This window comes from Melopsittacus undulatus, chromosome 1 (genome assembly GCF_012275295.1).
Source record: "Melopsittacus undulatus isolate bMelUnd1 chromosome 1, bMelUnd1.mat.Z, whole genome shotgun sequence".
NCBI classification, from domain to species: domain Eukaryota; kingdom Metazoa; phylum Chordata; class Aves; order Psittaciformes; family Psittaculidae; genus Melopsittacus; species Melopsittacus undulatus.
The window spans coordinates 104,187,238-104,207,470 of record NC_047527.1 but is presented as its reverse complement, the minus strand read 5'-3'; the positions used below and the strand labels follow the sequence as shown (position 1 = coordinate 104,207,470).

Genomic DNA, 20,233 nt, shown 5'->3' with positions numbered 1-20,233 from the left:
GGTGGCTATGGAGAGATCTTGATGCATTCTTAGCTTATGGGGGAATAAGTAACAACTTTCCTACCTGGTTAGATGGACCAAAGCTCATATCCACAGTGATGTTTACCATTAAAAACACATAAAGAAACTAAGTGGAATTATTTTTAAATAAAGGCAAAAAACTAAATGATGAAATTCTGACAGCTGTAGCTTCCCAATGATTTATTTTCATCTCACTTTAACTCTCATCCTAATTTTATTTTAGTTTGACATTAGCTTAGCTTTTGCTGCTTTAAGCATTAATTTTCAGCTTAATATTCAGCATTAACATTGTTATAAGTATGTGCTTATTCCTGTTACTAGTTGTGTGAAAATAACAATACTGATACCTAGTCTGAAACAGACAAAATAAGACACATGCCAGAAGAGTTTGCATTTTAAACACCTGATGCTTGTATGTCTGTGTGTACATATGTATTAACTCCATATATATGTAAGGACAACATTTTTTGTTTCACCTTAGTGCATATAAACATTTAAGCCATCAGTAGCATCCTTCTTTTCACTTCCTAAAATAACATGGTGTAACATTATCTTGTTCTGTAAGAGTAAGTCAGTTTAATTTCTCTTTCCATTAATAGATGGATATTAATAAAAATTTGACATTGGGATGCTTGGATTTTCCCTTAATTATGACCATAAACTTCTATATTTTCTTTAAAACAGGAGTTGGCATATTTGAAAAATACTGTTGCTAATATTGAACCCATAGTGCTGCTTTCTATCTAGGGAGCTCCTGTCTCTCAGTAAAGACTCTTCATGTCTGTTGGTGACACCATCCTCAGAGAGCTTTGTGGTTCCGTCAACACTATTTTATTGAGCAAATGTTGTGCCTTGGTATTAAAAGTAGTTTCCAGCAAATGTTTGGATCCAGACACTGTATCTAGAAACTCTGTGGATGGAGTCAGGCTGCATTAGGAGCCAAGGTTATTCACAAATTTGAAATGCAATATATAATGTCATTGCTTATTTTGTAGTAAAAAAAAATGCTTATTTGAGTATACACTGTAACTATCACCAGACACAAAGATCAGAGGCTCTGAAAAATGTTGTAAAGATGTCTAGTATACCACCCAGAACTTGGGGACATTGTGAATATGTTCTTTTTCTCTCTGGAAGTGATTAGAGAGGCTTAGGGATCCCCTTTGTGTTCAGTTCATTTTGAAATTTAGAGGGGAAAAAAAAAAAGATTTATTTGAACTAGTTCACAGTACGAATATCAGCTAATTATTACTATAAACTTACTTGCTTTTCCACAGTTAATTGTAGTGGAACATACTGTGAATATTCCTGAGCAAAAAAAAAAAAACCAAAAACACATGTCTGGTTTTGACTGCTTTCTCACTGGTTATAAAGGTGGTCACATTTATGTCATGTATGTAGTTAAAGGTATTTCACAACAGTCTGTGCAGGGACTCAACAACTATATCCTAGTGTGCTCATATTCACTTGAAATCATAGGGTGGATTTTTTTCTTATGCTTTTCCCTAGATGCGTTGAACAAATTTAAATCCCCTATAACAAAAGAACTTCAGGTTTCATTTATATTGTTATCTTATATTGAATAGGGCCGTGGATCAGGATTCCCGGGGAAGCGGCGGCCACGTGGTGCAGGTCTTTCGGGAAGAGGTGGCAGAGGCAGATCAAAACTGAAAAATGGAGTTGGGACTGTAGTCATTCCAGGGGTAAGCACGTTTATTTTTAAGTCATATTGCAGTCTGTTAATGTAACATAATTTTACTCAGCTATAATTCTTGTATTAAAATACTGTATAAACTCAAAGAGTGCTAAAAAGCATAAGTATTTGATAAAACCTGGCTGTTACTGTTTGTGATGAAGACCCTAGAGCACTGTAGCAATTCTTTGCTGATCTTCCCACTTGGAGGGACACCTCTTGGGATTCTTTGAGTATTCCTTCTATTTCCTGGGGTGGAAAACATGCTGAGTAGAGGCATGGAAGGCATTCTCAGTGGAAGAATACAAAGGGGGAGAGAATTACTTGTAACAGCAGCCGTAGCATGATCAAAGGTTCTCGGACTGAGGGGACCAAAACTGAGCACTGGGGGAAGAATGCAAAAACAGAAGAAGCTTAGAGAAGGAGACACTTCATGAGTTTGTGGCGTGGGGACTTGCTGAACAGGAGGTGGTATATTTGTCTTGGGCAGCCTGTGTTGGGCTTTCATAACTTTGTTCACTTCTAAAAATTGTTGGAAATCATGTTAACCTTTCTACAGCTCATCAGCCTGTTGTTTTAAATTGCTGCCAGCTCGTTTCATTGCCAGTGCTCTTAGAGAAGAAGCAGTGGAGATTTGTTTTCTGTTCACCTCCTCCATCCATATCACTCAGTTTCTGTAGATATCCATAACTCTCCTCCTTTTCCTTCCACTCTTTCATTTGCTAGTCCGGAGAATCCCAGTACAAGGTTTTTCTTGTATGGAAGGTTTTCCATCTCTTTGATAATCCCTGTCAGCTGTTTTGTCACATTTATTTTTTTTTTCTTTGAGAACTTTCCGCTGCCATTTTATAGCCAGCACTCAGCTTTATGAAGTTCTTGTGCAGTTCACAGTTGTTTTTTGGCTTCTACTACTATGAATATTTTAATACTATTTTCAAGTTTTGTCACTTCGCTCCTTGCTTGATATGTCAGATTGCACAAAAGTTTGTAGAACACCACGGCCTGTTAGCAGACATTCCCTACTAGATTTCCACTAGTTCTGTTTTCCCACAGAGAAAATTAATAACTTATGTCACTCTTTATTTTGTGTCTTTCATCAATGTAAGGAGCATTCCTCTAATTCTGTGTCAATTTACCTTTTTTCAAGTAGCATTGGTGAAAGACTTCGCCTAAAGAATTTGGTAACGAAGTAAGTTATGTCAGTTAGGTTTCCTCTTTCCCAGGCTTGTTGACTTCTTCAGTGAGCCCTGATAGATCATGATTCACCATAATTAAAGCTTCCTTGATTTTTAATAAAAGATTTTATATCAGTGTGGCTGCAAATTCTCTATTGTGATCAGTTGTCAGATACTCTTTAGGGCAGTACACAGCTTCCCTCCAGAAACCTTTGAGAAAATGGTTTTGCTGTCTCCCATACAGCACTAAAGTGATTCTGAGCAAGTCATTGCTCACTTCAGTTGATAGTTAAAGAGTCTCATACTCTGAAGTCCTTTTAAAACTAATAAATCTTACACAAGTCTTGGTTTGCTCCTCATAAGAAGAAAGATTTTGGTATGAAAAACGGTTTGAAATCTGGAGTACAAAAAATTCATCATTTTTTTCCTCCTATGGAATTGTCGTCTTTGAACATTCTGTTCAGTTTGATTATCAGTCAGCCCTGCATATTTTGGAAGGCATCCTGTTCCTCATGTTCAGAAAAGGACCTACTTGTTTTTTTGTCTTTATGAAGTAATTCTCAGCCTCTCTTTGTAGCCACTTTTTTGTCTTCATGTGCAATCTGAGTTTATACAGCACTATGCTACTTTCAGCTTCCTGTATAATAATTTCTTGGAAAACTCTGGTATTTGTGATCTTAGAAAGGAGCTAATGTCTCTGTCATTGTTCTATTTTAAAAATTTGGATGGTCAAAATTCATAAGCAAATATGTATTTTTAGGCATATAAGATGAATTCCACTCAGGCCAGTGTTAGGTACCTTAGTGAATCAAAGGCATTTGTATCATTAGTTTGATGTTACGAAGCGCAAACTTGTACTTCAAGAGAACCTGAGTTTTCTAAAACACGTTCTTTAAATTTTTTGTAACTGAACAGAGGATACTGAGTTAGGTAAATTGCTATAAAAGCAAAATGGACATCACTCTCCACAACTTCCTATAGAAATTTGACCCTTTGACATACCAAGTAAGTGCCAACTTCAGAGTTGTAGAGCAGAGATGTGGCTCTTCCATTTCCATTTTAAAGTGCAGTGGGGTAGTGTGTAAGGGTGGACAAAGGAGAGGAAAAGAATGTGTCTGTAAACCTGAAACGATGCTGATGCTTTTACTGATGTGAAAATGTGAATTAATCTAGTAATTTCTGATGGTGGTAAGTTTTTTATGAAAGTTCGTACTGTATGAATAAATACCTGCAAAGCTGGTATTCTTTGGTACTACTAAAAAGGTGAAATATTTAGAGAATGCTTTATCTTCTGTCTCAGAATATGTGATGTGCTTGCAGTTCATGTTCTGTGGTTTTTTATAATAGGTCACAACTATGGATATTTCATCTAACAAAGATGAGGAAGAAAACTCGATGCATAATACAGTTGTCCTCTTCTCCAACAGTGACAAGTTCACTCTGCATCAGGTTGGGATAATAGTCACTATGTTTTCATTTTGTTTCTCTGCTTTTAATTAGAAAACAGTAAATGAATGTCCTCATTAGGTGTTTAAGTTATACAGCAAGCTAGGTGGATTTTATAGTGTTTCCAGAATTTACTGTCTGACATGTGTTGAAAATCAGCTCTTCTCTCTTATTTCAGGATATGTGCGTGGTTTGTGGGAGTTTCGGCCAAGGTGCTGAGGGCAGATTGCTTGCCTGTTCTCAGTGTGGTCAGTGTTACCATCCATACTGTGTCAGTATTAAGGTGAGTTACATAAAAAAAAATTCTTGGTTATACTGTTTTCATATTGTACTTTAATAGCACTATGGTGCCTTTGGTTGTATGGTAATTAAGGAAGTCATTAACTTGTTAGATATTCATCAGCTAATGTGACCATTATTTATATGCGACTTGTGAAAGACTTTAATTAAATGTCATTTTATAGTATGCATTGACTCAAGAGAAATTAACCTTTTTGTAATTTTGCAACCATAAATAGCACTGATTATCCAGCAGTTGGTTAAAATAACAGTTTGAGATATAAGCTTAAAACCTAAATACAAGCAGTATTAAAAACAAGGGAAAAAATTACACTGCATCTTCATTTACTAGGGACATAAGGTTTAGTTGATTCAATTTGTCTGTTGGCTGTCAGAATTGACAGCAGTTGGAGTGGTTAATTAATACATTTTGCATTCATTAGCCTAGGAGAGAATGTGTGAAAATTAAATTTGAATGGTATGAGATGACTTAGCAAGCACATAATAAGCTATTTATTGCAATATATACAGTATACACTCTTTATTGTTTATCATATGAGTACATCTATGCAAAGGATGGCTTTACTACGTAGCTAAAAAAAGCAACCTTGCATTCTTTGTCCCTTCAGGACCAGTTATTCCCATAAAGAGTAAACTGTCCTACTCATAGAGCCAATGCAGTATATATTCTCTATTATGCAAGTTTATCCAAAGAAATTGTCTTCTGGAACAGTATCAGGTGTCATTAATTACAATTTCTTTCTCCTTAATCCAGTCCCATTTATTGAAGCTTCAGGAAGTCTAATTAGCGATTGCTAAACAGCTACTTGTGGTGTGGATAGTGTGCACAGAAGAGCATCCTGTGCTTCACTAGCCAAACCTTAATTTATACAACGATCACACTTCATAGAGCAGTTTTCAAATAATCTTCACCTTGCCATTTGCAGATTACTAAAGTGGTGCTTAGCAAAGGTTGGAGGTGCCTGGAGTGCACAGTGTGTGAAGCCTGTGGGAAAGCAACAGATCCAGGAAGACTGCTTCTCTGTGATGACTGCGATATCAGCTACCACACGTATTGCTTAGATCCACCCCTGCAGACAGTTCCAAAGGGTGGCTGGAAGTGCAAATGGTGTGTTTGGCTCTGGGGTCAGAAATACTGACTGCTGGCCTCTTTTTTTCCTTTTGTCACTTTGTATTTGCATTGTCAATTAACTGTAATAATGTTTTAATTGTATTTAAGTCAGGTGTATTAAAAAAAAGCAAACAAAATACTTTTGAATTGTTTCATTCAGTTAGTAATTTAATAGAGAAGCTCTTATCTCTTAATACTGCTTCTTCATGCCAAAACCCAACTAAGCAGAGGAGGACAAAACTTTTCTTTTGACACTTTAGCCAAAAATAAAATATCCCGTTCCCATTCATTGGAATATGCATTCCAGTGCTTAGTTGGAAAAATGAATGGGTGCTTCACCAAATTTTTCTTAAAATAAAACCCTCTGAAAACCATTTATTTTACTTGGGTGGAACACTGACATCTCATAGTTAAGTCTCCATATATCAAAGTGAACAGCAACTGGAAGCAGGAAGTCCTTTGACCTGTTGAGCTGTTTACAAGCACCCATCTCCCTAGTTTTGCAGATTGAAGGGAATTCTTACTGAGGAACATTCTTTAAAAGCATAAAAAATGTTGTTAATGTTCAAAATCCAAATAATACCATTTTCATTCAGTTCAAATAGTTTGACCTGAAACGAATCCTGCCTTCCCCAGTGGTTCATGATCTAAAACTTAATTACTCACCCAGTTTAGTGTAGGAGGGTTTTAAAGCCACAGAATAATCTTCCTGTGCACTGAAAGTAATAGATCGTTTTGTCTGTTCTGCAGGTGTGTTTGGTGCAGACACTGTGGAGCAACTTCACCAGGTTTAAGATGTGAATGGCAAAATAATTACACACAGTGTGCTCCCTGCGCAAGTTTGTCTACCTGCCCAATCTGCTATCGCACTTACAGGGATGAAGAACTTATAATTCAGTGTAGACAGTGTGATCGGTAAGGATTTCTAGTATTGTACCAGTTTTTCCTGTGTAAGGCTTATTTTAATTTTTTTCTCCTAATGTAAAAGTGTAAAGATAGAGGGAATGGTCTTCTGGTAAAGACCACTGGATTGAGTCTCAGAAGTCTTGTAGTAGTTCATTCTAAGTTGTACCACAGGCCTAAGTATACGACTCTGGGTGAATTAATTAATCATTCTGTGTCTCATCTTCCCCCTCTGTAAAGTTACAACTAATTTACCCCACGGGATGATTGTTGTGAGGCTAAATCTAGATTACATTGTATCAAGTAAGTAGTTAAAATGATTGCAATATAGGGAGAAAATTATGATGTGAAGACACACTTGCTTCCCGGATGTCGTTTTATAAATAGTTCCTTCCTGTGAAGGGAAATAGATAATCTGGTACTGTATGTACAGTGTTTAACACACACCACATTAGGGGAATACTATATATGTGTAACCCTATTCATCGTTTCTCTCTGAAAAGAATTTAAACAAAATGAATATTTCACGCTTGGACCATATACTGATATTTTGGTCTCCTGAAACACCACATATTTCCTTTAAATTGTATTTTTTTCCCCACTTAATTTCTAGATGGATGCATGCAATCTGTCAGAACTTAAACACAGAGGAGGAAGTGGAAAACATAGCTGATATGGGTTTTGACTGTACCATTTGTAGGCCATACATACCAACAACAAACGGTAAGAAGACAATGGAAACCAACGGCAGGATTGCACACTGCAATAAATAGGTTTGGGAATGTGTTATGGTTCCTCGCTCTGGTGGAGGTTTGGCTCATGGTAGAGGGAAGATTTTTCATGTTTATTTGAGGGGCCCCTCTGGAAGTGTCCTCAGCTCTTGTGCACCCTCTAGTGATTGGTTGCAAGGCCAAAGAAAACCTAGCAGGGAATTCTGGGTAGATGTATTGAAGATAATTTGGGTAAACAACTACAAGCCTTTGGTTCTGAAAGGGTGAAACGCATCTAATTTTATCAAGTGAAAAAAAAGCCCAGTTCTCTAAAGAATCTGAAAATCAGTTCTAAGCAGAGAAACATGTGTTTTGATATTCAGAAGCTGTCTGAATCAACAGTAGCTGTTACAACAGTCCATACAAACATTTTTCCCCCTCCTCCCTCACATTTTATTAATGCCACTTGCTCAGCTCTGCCAGTATTCAAGACCAGTGCTCCCCTCCCTAGCTTCGGTCTTTAAAAGAATTCGCCATAATTTCCTCCTTAGGAGTTGCCACTTCCTTGTTGAAATGTATAGTTCTTTCTGATGAACTTTGCTCTTCTGTGCACATGCTATCAGTGAATATATGTATATACACACCAACTTCCTTGCTAGTCTGTGTTATAGTTCTGTAGCAGTGGTACTTCAGGAGCTGAGGTTACTGCAGTTTCTAAGCACAGCTATAGCATCTGGTTTTGTGGATACTGGTTATTGTTATTGTGAGTGGCCTGTCAACACTTAGGTTGGTCTACTACATGATTTATGGGTTTGCTATCAGGGTGGTATTCCAAGTCTGTTTTCTCTGTATGTCATCTCATGGGATTTTCTTATTCAGACTGCTACTTTAATTGAACATTGACACGTATACCCATTTTTTAGCATAATAGCATGTTAAAGTGTTCACATTAACACTTTACTCTCATTACTCATGACAGTATAAGGAGGAGGGTACAAGAACTAAGCAAATATTTCAGGGAATGCTCAAATCTACCAAGAAGATGCCAGTAAGGTTGGCTTTCCTGATCAGGATTGAAGATACCATAAGGCATGTGTTCAAGAGATTTGCCAAGAAAAGTTCCATAGAGTCCATTTACAGTAGCTCATTATCATACCAGCATGGCAGTAATTGTAACTTACTAACGTGACCTTGGAGTTTATATGCTCCCTTGTCAACTACACATGGTTGTGGAACACTTCCAAGTATCCCACTTTTACCACTATTAAAAAAATGATTTATGTATTTCTACAAGTTACTTCATTTTTGAGATCTGCGTTCACAAATTCAAAAAGAGGCTTTGTAAGTGGGAAAAAGAAGAGACTTGCAGATATAACACAGATTTCTGTTTATTTTTATAATAAGCTCTGAACACTTAAAAAGGTCCAAGTAAGGAATATTCTCCCTTCCTTTCTCTTTCAAGCTGGCAGAGCTACCTTTTAGAGATAATTAAAGCTCGTAGAATGTGAGATGGAAAAATTTCATAAGATGGTATCACAGATGTTTCACTTCCAGGCATAACTGGTCCCTGAGCTAGTCCTTCCTGTGCTGCTTAGGTTTGTCTTCCAATGAATATGAACCAGTCCCACAGTACTTGTTAGGGAGCTCCCAAGCTTTCTTTACAGGGTTTTTCTTTTTTCCACTTTTCTTTATGACAAGTTTCTCTGCTTATTCTTTCATGTTTTGACTCTGTATATATTATACCTCTTTAACATGTGTATGTTTTAACAGTTGCACGTCTGAATGTCATTTGGTGCATGTTCATAGAAATACTTGCATGTACTTTTCTGTGAAATATTTCAGTCTCTTCGTTAATTCTTCTACAACCGCTTTGAAAAATTTCCTCATTTTTTGTTTCTAAGTGAAAGCAGTAAGCATTTGATAAACGTAGAGAAACTAAATAAATGTTAGTTAACAGTAGAAAACTGTTTAAGATGTACCATGTTGTGGAATTCTTACTGGGAGGGTTCTTGCTCCTTCCACTGGATATATCACAGATGTGTTGCAAGTATTATTACAAGCTTTTTAACTGCTTTATTTCTAGAAGAAGCAAGAGCCCCTTACCCTAGTAAGCTACCAAATATTGCAGGTGTACTGTTGATAAAGGGTAAATTTTTCTAGCGTGTAGCAATTTAGAAAGAGCTTCCATTTTTCTTGCTTCAGAAAATGAAAGTTTTTACATTTTTAAGAGCTCTTCCCTATCTCATCATGTCTGATAATCTTACAAAGTTATCTTCTTCAGGAAACGGAAATAAAAGATAAATAGTTGGTTTTTTTTTCTTCTTGAATATACGTAATATCAAAAGTCATAATGTGGTAAAATTTGCTCTAAAGTAGCATACCATAAAACCTTCATTACTAGATTCTTTTGAAATAATCAGCTCTGTTCAGCGTTTCATCAGGTTCCTTTTACTCTGGTCTCAAGTTATAACATATGTTCCCCAGCATATTTGCTGTGCCAGTATAAATTTATTTCTAATTTAGATTGCTTCAGTAGTATTGTGGCTGGGTACGAGCAGCTGCTCAGTGTAGCAGCAGCTTTTTCCCTGGGTTGTAATTCCTGCACGTTCAGAAAAGGTGTGTGTATCTCTCATCTACAAGCAACAACTCGTAAACAATTCTCCACCATATACCCATCACTTCTGCCTGTCTTCTGCCCTTGTATGTCATATGCCTCATCTGCAGTTTTCATTCCTTCCTTGCTTACTCCCATCCTATCTCCCTCCACATACTCCAGCATACTCCCCTGTTGGTGATGTTTCGTTTTCTCAGTAGGAGGCAAAGGGACCAGCTCTGCCCGGTTTTCTTTAGTTAGAGTTGATCTGGTAACAGTTTCTGGTACCTGCCCGTGTGCCCGCATTCCTCCTGTGGCTCGTGTAAGCATGCCTTCAGAGGCAGTGAGGACTTCGTATCACTTATGACTTCAGAGATTCTCAGTGGTGCTAGTGGTACACATATTATGGCTGGGAGCCTCAGTTGTACAATTTTTGTGAATTAAGTTTTTTTCATTCTGAAATTTAATTCAATGTAGTTTACAAATACAGAATACAAAAGCAACATAACACAATATTTTAAAGAATTTAACTTTTGATTTTGTTTTGTTATTTGGCACATTTATTTTGTCAGCTCTCATGTTGTTGTAAGTTACTGTACCTACAAAGAAATCCTTGCGTTATACAGTCATTGAATAGTGCTCTGTTATTGTAGTGTTTTTGCATAAACCGTTTCACTCTGTTCCTTATGCTAATTTAATTTCTTCCTAGAATTGTTCTTTTCTGTTACAGCCTTACAATTGGCAGTCCCCTTTCTTTTTTGAAACTATGATTCTTCTCATTGTATTGTATTCTGTGCAATTTGTTTCGAGCTGAGGCTACTGAATGTTGTGCAATATTCGGCATGTTTAAACTCTTTTGCAAATAAGCGTAATAATTTTAGTTAACTTTCAGCTTAGTGCCTCAGAAAGCACTCTTTTGTTCACTGCTTTTTTCCCCCCCTTGAACTGTCTTTCTCTAACAGTACTGTGTTTCTCTGTTACTCATTTTATTGATTTTAATCCCTAGTCTGTGCTCTACTTAGCTCCTTTTCTGGAAGTCTGTTTGAAATTTTGTTCAAACACTGTTTTGTGCAGCATTTGTGAGTTGGTCTCTGAAGGCCTCACCTCTGTCACTGTCAGCTTGTTTATTTGACTATTTCAACTCTATTCCATCTCCAAAGCTAAAATTGTTCACAATCTGACCTGGACCAGAAGAACACTCCTGGTTATTTGGCTTCAAAATCAGGATTTCAAATTCCCTTTCACAACGGTCTTTCTAAATTTTTTGTGTACCTTAGATTCCAATTCCATAATTGCTATCTCTGCCTTAAAACATCCTGTAGATTATAACCAATTAAATGAACAGATGATGTCTTATTCCACTTCAAGTATTTCTTACAGTCTGCCTTTTTTCTGTTGTTTCAGTTCAGTGCTGCTGAGTATCTTCCATCCTGCAGCTTGTCTCGTATTTTTTGTTTCCTTCCAGCTTAGTGCCTCTTTCAAAATCTAATTTCCAGTTTTATTTTCTTCCTTGTCTTTTCCTTCTACTCTTGTATATCTCATTCTACTCTTGTATATCAGTTTTTCAGTAATTCTCATGGGCTACTTTCATTTAGTTGTTGCATGGAATATTGGTTTTCTGTAGGTTATATCATATACTTTAGTTACACCTTACAAAAAACTTCTAAGGGACGATAGTTTTTTGAAGACAGACTTTCACTGTCCTTATTTCTGTTTATATGCTTAGAATGCATCCTCTAGATTTCATGCCCATTATGGTATCTAGCAAAGAGTTTAAGTGTTACTTCAAAATTTTGGGGCTTATCCTGTTCTTGCCCCTGACCCCCAGACTGTGTGAGATGATCAGCAGCACACATGTGGTGGTCTGATATGCCAAAGAAGCCTTAAACCTCCAACACATGCTTTGCCTCAGTGGTCTCATCTTGTGTACAGATGCAAAATAAATATTCCAGATATATTTCTGAGTCTTAAATTCACCATAGATACGATTTCTAGGCAAAAAAAAAGAAAAAAAATTGTAGATAAGCTTGCCTAGTATTGCTAACTGTGCCAAACTAACAGGTTTTCCGATGCTACTTCTCAGTGTTTGTGAGATAGAAGCTTCTAATTTTCACTTTACTCTGTCTACATAATCTCTGTAAAGTCACTACTAACATTAAAAGTCTAGTCTGCACATCACAGGTTAGTGAAGCGTGATTACGGTTACTGTAATTAAGGCAGATGGGAAGAACATTTCTACCCACAGCAACAGTAGTGTAGTTTTGTAGGACATTTTGATCATTTTTTGTTCAGTCTCACTCTTGCAGTGCTTCCCTGAAGCTGTAGTTTTTTAAATTGAGTTTCTGCTGTTCCATGTATTGATATTCTTATCTTGAATAAGAATTACCCTGTCTAACTTCAACAAGTCGCGTATCATCTGTTCTCAGATGTATCACCCATCTCATATGTGTTGTATAAGAAACACAACAGCAATAGACACAGCTACAATATTGTGTATGAAGCTGTCAGAGGGAGCCTGCCCCTCCTTGGGGAAATCAGACAGCAGTTGATACACAATTCACAAATACCTCTCATTTTTTAATGCTTAGGTGAGCAAAACCTAGGTGTCATTACTGTAGAGGTTACTTTCCAATCCAGTAGATCCAGTGTATTCATTTGCCAGTAGAAGGAGACTATTTACCATAGAGTTCAGTGCCACTCCAGTGCCATTCTTGGCTCTAGGCAGTTGGAGAACTTCAGTTTGTATCAGGCTTGTTTTGAAGTCGCATCTTCTGTGACACTGAAAAGCACTGTATTTTAAAGGTGCTACTAAGTGAACAGCAGTGTAGATTAGGGAGTTCAGTGGAACTGTTTGAAGGAAAATTAATTTCAGTTTAAAATCAGTTTCAGTTTAAATCAAATCACCATTTTTAAAAGTTGAAATTATTTTCCTTATATTTTTCAGTGCCTTCTTTGGACTGTTGTGAGTCATCAGGTGGAGCTCAGATTATTTCAAAATCAAAAGAACTAGGTAAAGAATGTAAATGCTTAACTTTTGATCATTTAGCATACTTCAAGGGTATATTTTTACATGAGACAAAAATTCCCTTTTCTGTGATTTTATAACACACAGCATTAACTATCCTTCAGTTACTGCTGCATGCTTTTCTTTTTTTCCCCTCATTCTCTCTTCTTTCCTCTCTTTTGCCTGCCATACCTGCACTATAATAATTACTTTAAATTATGCTTTGATCCTGCAGACTTACCTTAATACTAGCAAACTTGTCTTAATATTAGCGGTGATGACACAGTGGGGCTGAGTCAAGCACATACACAAATGTTTACAGGTGCAAGCTGTAGGAGGGCACAACTTTTCTGTACCTGTCTGGTTTGTGCTAGCTATTTATAATCTTGACAAGCCTAGTCAGAAGTCAGTTTTCAGAATGATAGGACCCAACAGCTTCCATCATGTCAGGACATCTTCCATAACGTTGGAATTTTTTTCCATTTGGCACCACATAAATGTACTTCTGAGAGAAGGCTCTCCCCTCAGATCTTCCACCTAAAAAAGGGGATGTGATTTTTTATTTATTTATTTTTGTTTAAAGCAAACACTTTTTTCAATGTAAGAAAACAGTAATCCGGGAAGAATTGTGTTCAGAAACAGCTGTGTTTTAAGGTGTTAAATATTGTATAAGAAAATATTTCTGGTTAAAGGGAACAAATGTTGTGATGTTCATATGTTTTCAAAAACTGCGTTATCAAATCACTTTTAAATTGGCTCCGAAGAGCAGAAGCATCACTGCAGCCTCTTCATTATTGGGTAATTCCCTGAAAGTTCCCAAACTTCCACTTGCAGGGTGCCAGCACAGACATTGGCTTTCTACATGGTGAATTAAGGAATGCTAGAGTTTATCGGTAGACTCAGTTGTCTTGTAGCAGCTTGAAAAGGAAGCAGTCTTGCAGGTCTTGAGAGACTTGGGTTCTACCCATGATTTCCAATTGGATCTTGAATAGCTCACTTGATATAACTTGGTTTTTGTCTGCCTGTAAAATAGGACTAATAACTTGCCTGAGTTATCAAGAGATCTGGGAGGGTTAAGGTCATTAATAAGGTGAAGGTAAAGTGCTGAGATGATGGCCTTGGCTGATAAGCAGCAGGAACCCAAAGTAAGACTTGCACAGTTTTCTGTGAGTGCCAGGGATACAGAAATACCCTCCAAGGCACCAGTTTCCAATAATCAAATTGTTCTTTCTAGTGAGTTCTTGATCTAAGTTGTTTTGTAGCAATATAATGGATTTTGCTGGATTTGACACCAGACTCTAAATTATAAAGCTGTAAGTGGAATGTGTAAGACAGTATTAGATATCTCTGTTTTATTTATACCAGTTTCCTCATTCATTAATCAGCTCCATAGATGTGGATTATTAACTCTTAAAAATTACTATTCCTAAAAATCTAAGACTTGTAAATTAAAGAGTTTTATATTGCTGTTATGATTCATTCAACTTTATAGACCCACCGAAGACATACACCCAGGATGGAGTCTGCTTGACAGAGTCCGGCATGTCTCAGTTACAGAGCCTAACTGTTACAGTACCAAGAAGAAAACGGACGAAACCAAAGCTTAAACTGAAGATTATTAATCAGAACAGTGTGGCTGTGCTTCAGACCCCCCCAGATGCCCAGTCAGAACACTCAAGAGATGGGGAGATGGATGACAGTAGAGGTAGCAGTCTACTTTTGGCATGTCTTGTATCTTGGGGTGTTGCAGTACATGTGTGTATTGCAAATGTCCCTGGGAGATGTTATTATACTGATACTTGTATGTTTTGTACAGAATGCCTTATAGTAATTACTTAAACAATAGTCATGAGTCGTTATTGTCCATTTGTTGATCTGTTTATGGGTCATCCATCTCAGAGGAAACTCATCTTTCCACAGCTGGCAACACAGGAAAAATGCGTTGCCTTTTTGTCCAGTCCCTGGATTATTTGTGCACTCATTGAGTACAAGTGTATTTTGAGGCTCTCAAATGTAGGGCAAATGCTGTTTCAAAGTCATAATGTTGACTCAGCGAAGCAGCATCTGAATCACTGTAAAGCTGGTGTTTAAAGCAAAGGGGAAACTGGAGAGAAAAGCTTTTTGACCCTGTATTTCTTTTCTCTGGAAGTATTAAGGTGGACTGATTTATGAGTCCCAGTGAAAAAAGTAATTTTCTTGTATTTCTGTAGAGGAAATGTATGTTTTGTTTGTCCTCATCTCCAAAGTAGAATTAAAACTATTTGAGTTTGAAAGTTTTGGGTGTTGCTCTGATTCAAGTAGGCAATGCTTTACGTATGGTCCATACCGGAAGGGTTTCAGATTCCAGGATGGGATATCCATGTAGTATGGAGGGAGAGGAAGAGTTTCAGATTCCAGGATGGGATATCCATGTAGTATGGAGTGAGAGGAAGATTTAACAGTGTTTTTGAGGCCTCCAGGGCTGATGAGAGACAAAGGGATCTGGGCTAATGCTTGCTTACCCAAACATGTCTGTGCGTGAAGCCCTTGTGAGAGCTTATTCTGCCGCAGGCCTAGACATGAAGCAAAGATCCATGTGTCCAAGGGCCACTAGTACTTGTCTCACCTGCTTCCCTCACAGCTGAGCAAGCACAGCAGCCCCAGCCAGAGGAGACCAAGGGGGGGGGTTGGGAGTGGGAAAAGCACATAGGAGCAGCCAGCCCTGCTCTTCAGATCCTCAGTCTTCAACACTAGAAACAGCAGTCAGCATGGTACAGTGCCATTCTTCTGTCCTCTTTGCCCTGATCTGGCTGTACATCCTGATAAGTGTTGGTAGAATAGGTGTTAATCTGTGGCCTGGGGAAAGGCTTACTTAAATAGCAGGTGTGAGAGTCATTACATTAGCCATGCAGGTGTCTGTTAGGAGAGCAACAGAGGAATACAGGCACCCCACAATCTAAAGTGCTTTCTGTTTATACAACATTGCCTCGTTGTTAATCAGATTGAATTTCATAAGCTTTTTTTAGATACAGAAAGTGTACTTGACATAACTGGGTAGTTTAACCATCAGTGCAGTTTCAATGTTAACTTGTTGATGCAAGTATTGTTCCTGTGTTGGATTAGCACATTCTTACTGTCTACTGTTGACTAGAGGTATATTGTTTTCATAACAGCTTCCCTTCATTTGTTTATTGCCTTTTAAACAGTTAACTAGGTACTTTTCTTTCATCTTCGTCAGTACTCACAAGGTTTGGTACATTAGCATTACACTGACTTTTAGACTTCATCTCATACTTTCAAATGAGATGAAGCATCATCAACAACCATAAGGGTGGGTTGGTGAAAGCAAAAAAGCATTTGATTGTGTTTGAAGGCATCACTTCCCTTGTTCTTTGTCACTGGTTAATCATCTCTACTTTTACAAACATGCTTGCTTTCTATATAACTTTGTCTAACTTCGTTACCTGCTTGTTGGCTTTTATAGGTATCCCTTTTCAGTTAGGTAACAAGATAAATAAATGTTATAGCAGAGTATGAAAGAGAGAGCCAAAGCTTCCGGTGACTTTAATTTCAGTTCTGATCACCTTTTGTTGCCTTTTAAGAGTCATAACATGTTCATATATGTGACAGTAACAGTGCAGCATGTATGTGGTAGATTGGCTGTATTTCCTGGCAGCTCTACATGTGCTCTGCAGTGTGGATCGGTGCCTGTTCTCTGAATCACTGAATGAGCATCAAGATGAATAAAGCTGCACCACAGCTTTGGTTGGGGCAACATAGTGTAGTAATTCCAGCCAAACAGGAGTAACTCTTACTTAGTCTCTGAAGTTCCAGGTAGAAAAAAAAATGCTGTATCTGAGAATACTGAGCTTGTGGTATTTTTGTTACCACCTCATCTACAGGCTTTTCCATCAGGTATAGCATTTCATCAGGTGTTCCACAATTTGAAGTCCACTTGAAAGTTCATCTTGCTTGACAGCTTCAGCTTTGGTAGACTTAATGTAGCTCTACTGCTAGTATTTGTAGAGCTATACATTGTAAGTAAATGGGAAGGACCACTGTGGAATTAAGCATTTGGTATACTGCTTTGTGTAGTAGGACACGTTAGCACTTAAGCAGGTTTCTCTTCTGCAAGAAGTGGACATGTTGTGAAGAGGGCTCACCCATGCGCTTAAGGGGAGGGAGGAACTGGCTGTGGTGGTCAGTGGGGCCTGCCTTGGCCAAACCTCCAGCTTTGCTGGTAGAACTCAGAGAATTCTTCTTCATTGATGGGAAAGTCTAGTCTGTGCTCCTGCCTGTGGAAGAGCAAAGTTTGCAATTCTAGAACAGCGGAAGTGCTAGGAAATAGTCCAGCTCTGTCTAACACTGTTTCTCCCTCTTACAACTGTATGTTGGTTTAGTCCATGTAGAATTACACACCTAAATCCAAAGCAGGGAATTGTAATTCCGTTATCTTTTTAGCGCAAGAGTATATTTAACATATCAAGATGAAAGGTCGTTATTGTATTGACATTTTGGGGATCTCAGAAACAGAATTACCTCCCTTTGTCTTCAACACCAAAGGCTTTTTAATGCCATCATACTTTACATCTGTTTCTACCCTGCTTTCCCACAGAATATAAACTCTAACTCAAAATTACAGTCTTCATCTTCAAGGCTGAGTAATTGCTTTGGGCTGAATTTTCTATTCTGTAAGTCAAGTTCCTCTTCATAGATAAGTCTGCTTTCAGTCAGTCACACAGCTTCAAGTCAAGAACCCTCTAAACTAAAAGTCATTAAACATTGCCTTCCAAGTGCAGGCTGCAGACAAATCTGTCTTCTCATTAAAAAAAAAAAAAAAACCAAAAAAACCCTGCCAAATCAAACATAAGAGGACAATAAAAATGAAGTGTATCTTGCATGGTAAATTATGTCCATACATATTCCTTGACGTGTGGCTAGAAAATGCTCAGAAACTCAGAAAATGCAATAGCACAGACTTCTGAAAGGGCACAAAAAATTTTCTTAGATTCACATGTAGTAACTGTAGTACTTATTCTCTGGTTTTGTGTGGATCTCATCTCACAGGAAATGTATGTACGTGCTGGGCCTTTGTGTATAGGTAGGGTGGGCTTCCCAAAAGTATTTAGAGTATATGTCACCCTTGTGAAAAATCTGACATTCTCAATCAGTTTCTCAGGTATCAGTCAGGTGTAGAAATTTTGGAAAAATACCTTTTTTCCCTTTTCCAATTAAAGTTACCATTGCTTCTTTTCTGCAGAAGGTGATCTTATGGATTGCGATGGTAAATCAGATTCCAGTCCAGAACGGGAAGCTGTGGATGATGATACCAAAGTGACAGAAGGAGCTGATGGGATTAAAAAAAGGAAGCGAAAACCATATAGACCTGGTAGGATACAACAATTTATATGGTTGTGTGTCCCTTGTTTGTTTTAATATTTATTTTCTATATAATAATAAAAAAGATATGAAAACCTACTATTGAATTCTGAAGTATTCTATTGTTAATTGTAGATTTCAGATTTTTGCCCAGGTCTGTTAAACAATTTTTAGTCCTCTTACCAAAATGCATTTCCAAAGGTTGCTGCTCAGCAGTATGATTGTTCTTAGTGTGCTGTCCATTATTGGTCTCTACCTTGTATTGATTCTTAGCATGATATGAAAATGTACTGTATTTATATAACTGATGAAGGCCAGGGTTTTTTTGTGTGAGTGTGTTATGTATATCTGTCAATATCTGAACTTCTGAGATTTTTTTTGTGGATATCTTATTTTCTGAAATGTTTTATGAGAGTAATTTACTAAATATTTGCAGTTGATGTGGCAGTGAATTTTAATTAATTTGGTTATTGGATGAATTCATTTATTTTAATTTATCAGTGCAGTCAGCTCTTAATTATCTTGACTGTGGATTAACTGTGTGTCCTGGGTACAGAAACACTTGAGCCATCTCCAGCTAGAAAAGTACCTAACTGACTCTGTAGAAAATAGCTCTCATACATTAGGGCTAAAATTGAACCCACTTAATAAGCTCTGCTGAAACCCTGCCTGGCTTTTTGAAGAGCCCCTGTCTTATGTACCTTGATATGTCTCAGAATCTGTGTTTACATGTTGGGCTTGTGTTTCATTATGCGGCCTCCAACTACTGTGGATAAGGAGTTGAGGGTAGTCTTTACAGTCAAAAACACTGTTTTGCCCAGTCACACCCATACTGCTTGCTGTAACAGGCCATAGTAGAGGAGGAAAACAGTCAGTGAAATGACTGAGGAGGTGAAGGCAAGGAATGCAGTGAAGGAAGGAAAGGAAGCTGAAGTTACAACAGGGGTCTAGTTTCCCTTGCTTCTCTCTCAGTAGCTAAACAGAGCTCTACTACCTTTTCCCCTCCCCCCATAATTTCCCACACTTCTGTGCACGAGCCCTGTCTCAGCAGGTCATGCCCGTGTGTATGTATATTCTTTCCATCGTGAGCCCACTCCAGAGAGATGGTGGTGCAAACCCACATTGTTTTAAGAGATTTCCTTTTTTTCTACAGGTAATGTACCTCAACAAGCCATTTACATCTACTGCTGGGTCCTTAAGAGAAGAGAGTTTCATTTGCTCAGAGTGGTTTTGGGTCATAAGTTGAGCAGCCATCTGTTAGTTTTCTGCAGCCAACAATTTCCCTGAAAAAAAACCAAATCTGAACCTGATGCATATACATTCATATAATTCTAAAGGTTTATAAATTCCATTTTGTGATTTTGTGTTCCCCTTGTTTCAATTCATACACACCAACTGTTTCATAGAATAGTTAGTGCTGGAAAGGATGTTAAGATCATTTAGTTCCAAGCACCCTGCCATGGGCAGGAACGCCTCACCCAAACCATGTTGCCCAAAGCTCTGTCCAGCCTGGCCTTGAACACTGCCAGGGATGGAGCATTTACCACTCTTTTACTGTAAAAGATCAGGAGTACTGCAGTCAGTCTCTAATGAAGGATTCTGGAGTTTCAGGCAGTATGATGTTCATTAATTATCTTTTTATTTTGTGTTGTGTCCTTCTTTAGTATTGCGTGGAGTTGTGGGCTCTCTACAGCAATTTGTTGAGTTTTTAATGGTCCTTTGAGATTCTTTAGTAGGTTTCATTTAGTAGATTGACTTCTAATTTGAGCAATTCATTAGCGTGCCAAGGGATGGAAAAAAGTAACATTTGAAAGTTGACAAGTTTGGTGATTTGAACTTCTTGTAGATGTTATAAAGTCCTAAAACTCTGATCCTTTTTGATAATTACATACATATCCACGGAGACATTCAAATTCGTA

The 20,233-nt window shown here is 37.7% G+C and overlaps 1 protein-coding gene across 1 annotated transcript in view; it reads left to right on the top strand.

Annotated features, from left to right (window-relative positions):
- Positions 1-20,233, top strand: part of KMT2C (lysine methyltransferase 2C) — a 192,100-nt gene that overhangs the window by 119,534 nt on the left and 52,333 nt on the right. The window contains exons 15-23 of the mRNA XM_031049774.2: positions 1,608-1,724; positions 4,237-4,338; positions 4,514-4,618; positions 5,562-5,743; positions 6,497-6,661; positions 7,263-7,372; positions 12,897-12,962; positions 14,449-14,661; positions 18,196-18,324. Of these exons, the coding sequence (XP_030905634.2) occupies positions 1,608-1,724; positions 4,237-4,338; positions 4,514-4,618; positions 5,562-5,743; positions 6,497-6,661; positions 7,263-7,372; positions 12,897-12,962; positions 14,449-14,661; positions 18,196-18,324 (1,189 nt within the window). The remainder of the gene's footprint in view (positions 1-1,607; positions 1,725-4,236; positions 4,339-4,513; positions 4,619-5,561; positions 5,744-6,496; positions 6,662-7,262; positions 7,373-12,896; positions 12,963-14,448; positions 14,662-18,195; positions 18,325-20,233) is intronic.